Raw genomic sequence first — 5,748 nt, 5'->3', positions numbered from 1 at the left:
ACTATACTCACAACGCCCTTATAACGTCGATTATAATCAAGAGTCGGTCAATATACCATCCGAAATCAGCTCCACTACTGGTCAGTAGCGATGACTATTATAATAAGCCAAACTTATATGCAAGCAGAGTGATAATCACTACAATTTTAGGAATACTGCACGTTCATCAACATAAAAAATCTGCGTATGATAATGATTGTACAAACTAAAATATCAACCTAAAACAAGTGACATTCTATTAATTATATTAATATCGCTTTTCATCGTTCTAGCTCAAAGCCTTACGATATTTTAAACTGTAAAAGTCCAAAATGATCATACTATACCTGCGAACAACAACTTTAAGTTTGTTTACTATAATCTGTGAATTATGTTGATTTATGTTATTTTTAACTATAAATTAGGTCAGCCTGATAAATTATTGTTTTCCGCTCGCTATTTTACATTGGATTATCTGATAGCAGCAAAGAGAAATAACTTTGGGAGGTAATAAATTATCTTAGCTTCCACATATAATTACTTCTATGTAAAAATCGAGCTGTTGCAACAATAGACAAACCTGTTTCAATTATTCAAAGTTCCATCAAATCTGATAGCAATGCAACAAGCTATAAAATAATATCTTTGCTTCGCAATGTAAATGTATATTAGTTCGTAGGAGGATTTAGGTATTTCTTTTTGCAACAGTTTAATTATTACGGTCAGGCCAAGTGGCTCCATGTCTTCTTACCTATTAAGGCGATAAGCAAAATTATCTACTTCGAATATTACTATTCTTGCAATATTTTACGAAATCTTTCTTAAGACAGACATCTACTTTATCTAGCATCTTAATGTTCAACATTTAGGCGTTTGCAAAGTGACTTCTTATCCAAAATGGAAAAGGATATCATTTCTAACGTAATATCCGCAAGTTTTAAAGCTAGATCTATCTATCCATTGAAATCAAACGCAACTATCACTTTCAAACACAAGCTAGTATGCTATTTTTATACACGTAGAAAGATTCAATTCGTAGAAGCTTTTACAAGTGTCCTAAATAAATGTTCAATTATGAATAATTAACAGCGCTCGTTATTCTTCACTTTTTCTAGCTTTGGAAGGCAAACAACCTACAAAATGCGTACACAACGCAGTGTGTTTACTGGGATTATAAAATCAAGTAATTACTGATTTATATTTTGCAAAAATATAATTATGATCATTCTGGGTAGGTTATATTAAATATTCATCAGTGTAGTAAAAATACTTGGATATTGTTTTTTCAACTTTAGTGACCAGGTACTTTTATTCCAATAGAGCACCTTTTATTACTACATGATCTTGTCGTCATCATTTTACAATCTAGCTATAATCAACTTGCCTTCTAGTAGTATAATATTATAGAAATTGGAAATGTCATAGAAGTATATTTTTTGTGTTCCGTAATAAGAGTATACTTTAAATTTGTTGCCTTTACAAAATTATAATTTTAAAGCTATCATAGATAAAATGTAATTCATACAGTTTTGCTATCAAAGGGTGGAGGTAAAATATAAGTATGCGGTAAAGTGGCATTGCAATTAATAAATAAATATCGCTAATGATAAAACTGAACAAATCATAAGATAAGAAAGGTATCTAATTTTTTTTTTATCTTTTCTAGGGATGGTTGGTCAGATACTGGATGTACTATAAAGTCAACTAATCATACTCATACTATTTGTGTGTGTAACCACTTAACAGATTTTGCCTTAGCTTCTGTTACTGTATCGCAATTTACGCCATCTTTAACTCGAGTAATAGCGAATCAAGGGTTGATTATGGCCAGAATTAAACATCCATCGCAAAAATTAATTGCATCAACTCCAACAATAGCATACCGTCGACCACGGCATGTCGAAACTACACCACCTAAGATCAACGTAAGCTTCTGATATCTGTTTGCTTTTTTTACTAGGCCGATTTCGCATGTATGGCTTAAATTAGGCTACTGCGATAATGATACACAAATATAATTGTAATACCTTAATCATTAATTCAAGGACTGTTCGTAAAAATTTCTTCTTGTTTAGATAACGGAACCAGTTAATCTACAATTCACTTACATGTCTCATGGTATAGCATTAGTTTGTACCGCACTAACTGCTGGAACATATTATGTGTTGTTAAGGTACTCGCTAGTGGATCTTGTGCTAACTTTTCTAACGGGTCTGAGTTGAGTCAATGTTATTAAAGGATCAAACTTATTCGCATACTTTTCATTCAAAAATATAGAGGTAGCTGGAACTGGTGTTATTTTGCACTAGTCCACTTAACGGCGAGTTCCTCTCTGGCCTGCTTTTTCATAATGCTAGCGCATGGTCTATCTATAAGCTCAAACGCGGTTAGCCAAGTTTAAAATAATTTGATTCATTCCTTAATTTATGCCGATAGACCCTTTCCTAAATTGCTACTATCTATCTACAACTATATCACTACCTCTGGTTGCAATAACTGCTATAAACAGACTGGGTGTTCAGCAGTAGCGTCTTTAACCTATTTCTTCATCATGGCTACTTGTACTTGGACATCTATCGAAATCAACATTTCCATAACTACAAAATTGGGTCGTTTTAAACAATACAAAATTTCCCGCTATTTTATTTATGGATATGGTAAGTCCGTTAAATAGGATAATGAAGTTAAGTTAGGAGAGCATACCATGATGAATCTCTATTAGAGTAGTCTTCATCAGTAGATTATTTCATTAATTAATTGTGAGATGATCGAAAACCATAACTAACCATTCACAATACTTGTGATAGAAATTCATATCATAGATATTCGGTTATATTTAATTAATAGATGAAAAGGATAGTACACGAAAAAAATATAGTTGTATCAGATCTTACTTACAACTTAAAATGTACGAAAGTATAATGTACACAAGTTAATTTAACGGGATCACGAGATAACAACTAACATTTATGATATAGTTGATCACTAGAAATTGCATAGCGTAGACACTACCGCAGAGTGATATATCGATTACATAGCTCTTTACTATCATGTCAGTTGCTATATCTTTAATGAGAAGTCCATAAAATAAAATATTGGTACTGAGTGCTTCTAAAAATTGAAAATAGACGATATGTCATCCATTTAACTCCTAATAGAGTAAATAGCTTAATTATTTTTTAATTGTATCTTGAAGGTACGCCACTCGTATTGACGATTATTATCATTGCAACGCTGTACCCGAATATCGTCTTGCCGCCATTGTAAGTTTAAGGTCAAATGGTTTACTCATTTTTATGGTGCTCTATTCCATTTAAAAGTATAGCACTACCCATATTGTTAACAATATTAAAATTAAGTTTAATGCTATTTTGATTACAGTTGCTGGATAAGCCCTAGGAATATTGAATACATCATGATAATCCCTGTGTCCATCTTATCGGCGGTAAGTTTAGTAACAATATTCAAACATGACAAATTCTGTATATCCGTATATAATTATAATTACCGTTCGCTTTTATTTTTCATCATTCATAACAAGCTACAATTTAGTTAGCAAGTTATATCCAATTATTATAATCATTTCTGCGATGGAAGTAATGTTTTATCTTCCGTAGGCTAACATAGGATTTACTAATTTGCAACTACGTACTTACTCATATTACAATAAATACGTATCTCACCTTTCGCAGGTTAGCCTCATACTCCTATATACTTACTACAGCGCCTATCAAAAATTAAGTCTAGAAGAACGGGAAATACTAAAGAAAGAAAAATTCAAGTGAGTCTAACGACATCTCTTTTCTTATGATCATGCAAGTAATTCACTGTTCTAGTTTATGAACTTCACCATAATAAATTTTAATCTTAGCTACTTTTTAAATCCATTTGTTATACCACTGATTGATTTAACTATTATAAAAACTAGAACAACGATAATAGTTGACTGCTTTCTAGTCATTCTGATCGGATGTGGTTGGCTAACGCGTGCAGCTGCATTCAGCCATCCATCCCAGCAAATTGATGTACCTAATGATGTGCTCATGATAGCTTACGTAAGTATCTTTATCAGCATTAATATTGAACCACTATTTTACAAAATATACTTGATAGTTATTGATGCAAAAAAGTATCAATTTATTTAATGGTTCATTGTAAGAAGAAGCTCCTGGTACTTTCAATCCTATTGTACAGTTTAATTAGATGCACTGAAAAGTATTAGCAGCTCATGAATGTTAAATTACAATAATTCTAATTTCGTCTTCATGGCCTTTCAGATAGTTAAATAGGTGCAGTACTTCATTCTTGAGTAATAGATTCTTACCGTACTGAATCAAAAAAGGAATTCAATTTTAACCTTGATCTACATAAAGTTAACTGTCTTGCACGACTTTTGTGAGTCATGCTATTTAAAGTTTTATATTGCCTTGAAATTTATTTGATCTACTTGTTAGGGAGTTATCATAATATGTTGGAATTGCCTATACAGGCGACAGGTAGAGTAAATTGAAATTGCTTTAAAAGAAATATTGACGTTTCTAGATATCTTCATTGGCTATAAATTAGCACTTTATAAAAAATTGCTACAATATTTACGGCCAAGTACTTCACCTACATAATTATGTATTGGTTTTATTGATATCCATAGAGTAGTAACCTTTACATAGGAGCACCTTCCGAAGATAGTAATTCAAATGATGGGTAAATCTTTCACGTAATATGATGAGCAAGACCCCAATTCTATCGCTGTATGTGCTAATAATTACAATCTTGATAGGATTCATAATATAGAGATGGAAGTCCAAACTGATCAAGTGGGGCAACCATCACCGCAGACTGTGTCTTATGCTTGGTCACATAGCCACGAAAGTAATGCTCATGGTTTCTCTGATGTAGTGGACAAGAATAGTGAAATCCTAGACAACCAATATCACCCAAAATCTGTGTCGAGTACGATGAGTGGAAATCAACGAGATGCCGGCGTAAACACGATGATCTATGAGTAAGAATTAGCTTGTAATTAATTTCCTTATTTTTATTAAAGTTATCCAACAAAATGAACTAGAATAAAATTAATTATTCCATTTGTCACTATGGCAAGATAAATTTAGTTTATATCGATAGATCATTATTCTGCGTAGCCTAGGCGAATTTTGTATAGCTGACTCCTCATTTTGATCATAAAATAAATACTATATGACTATAAAAGTGCGAACTTCGATCTTACTACTTCATTGCCTGCTCATATAACTTAGGTGAATGCTTCTTTACCCTTGGCACAAACCATTGATGAGACTATTGCTAAACATTTAAGTTTCACGGAATACTGTGACAAATAATATCATAACAGCTTTGATTTAAGCTCATTTCGCCAAAAAAATTAATCGCTAGCATTATTTAAATGTTACGGCCTTGCGACGATTATGTTTGAGCGATCTAATATTGCACTTATAGTTGAGTCCATTTTTACTTTTGGGATAATCCGTTATCAATGATATAACTAAGTACTTCGGTTTCAGAAACAATATGCCTGTAGTATCTATCACTGTTTAGCTTAGTCATTGCATAATTTAGTTCCTGAAAATCTAAACCTGGGTGTTGTAAACTCCGAACTATATTTAATCATGAGGCTATATGTAATATGATCAAGCATAAATTCCATATAGAATACACTGTAGCATATAGTTACGGTTATCTTTTACCTATACAGTAATGATCATTCAGAAATTGAAATCGCTGCACACCTTCTAAACCTTTATCGCCCTTTTA

General features: G+C 32.2%; 1 protein-coding gene across 1 annotated transcript in view; it reads left to right on the top strand.

Annotated features, from left to right (window-relative positions):
• Positions 1-4,985, top strand: part of TRIADDRAFT_57692 (uncharacterized protein) — a gene marked incomplete at both ends in the record, with an annotated part of 6,576 nt that extends 1,591 nt beyond the window's left edge. The window contains 13 exons of the mRNA XM_002113823.1: positions 405-486; positions 849-978; positions 1,095-1,162; positions 1,646-1,904; positions 2,055-2,152; positions 2,416-2,636; positions 3,176-3,242; positions 3,361-3,424; positions 3,672-3,760; positions 3,851-4,034; positions 4,434-4,475; positions 4,628-4,680; positions 4,757-4,985. Coding sequence (XP_002113859.1) covers positions 405-486; positions 849-978; positions 1,095-1,162; positions 1,646-1,904; positions 2,055-2,152; positions 2,416-2,636; positions 3,176-3,242; positions 3,361-3,424; positions 3,672-3,760; positions 3,851-4,034; positions 4,434-4,475; positions 4,628-4,680; positions 4,757-4,985 — 1,586 coding nt within the window. The remainder of the gene's footprint in view (positions 1-404; positions 487-848; positions 979-1,094; positions 1,163-1,645; positions 1,905-2,054; positions 2,153-2,415; positions 2,637-3,175; positions 3,243-3,360; positions 3,425-3,671; positions 3,761-3,850; positions 4,035-4,433; positions 4,476-4,627; positions 4,681-4,756) is intronic.
• Positions 4,986-5,748: the final 763 nt, after the last annotated feature.

Source organism: Trichoplax adhaerens, genomic scaffold (assembly GCF_000150275.1).
Source record: "Trichoplax adhaerens TRIADscaffold_6 genomic scaffold, whole genome shotgun sequence".
Classification (NCBI taxonomy): domain Eukaryota; kingdom Metazoa; phylum Placozoa; class Uniplacotomia; order Trichoplacea; family Trichoplacidae; genus Trichoplax; species Trichoplax adhaerens.
Note: the sequence above shows the minus strand (reverse complement) of the source record. Positions and strands in the feature narration are given on the sequence as shown.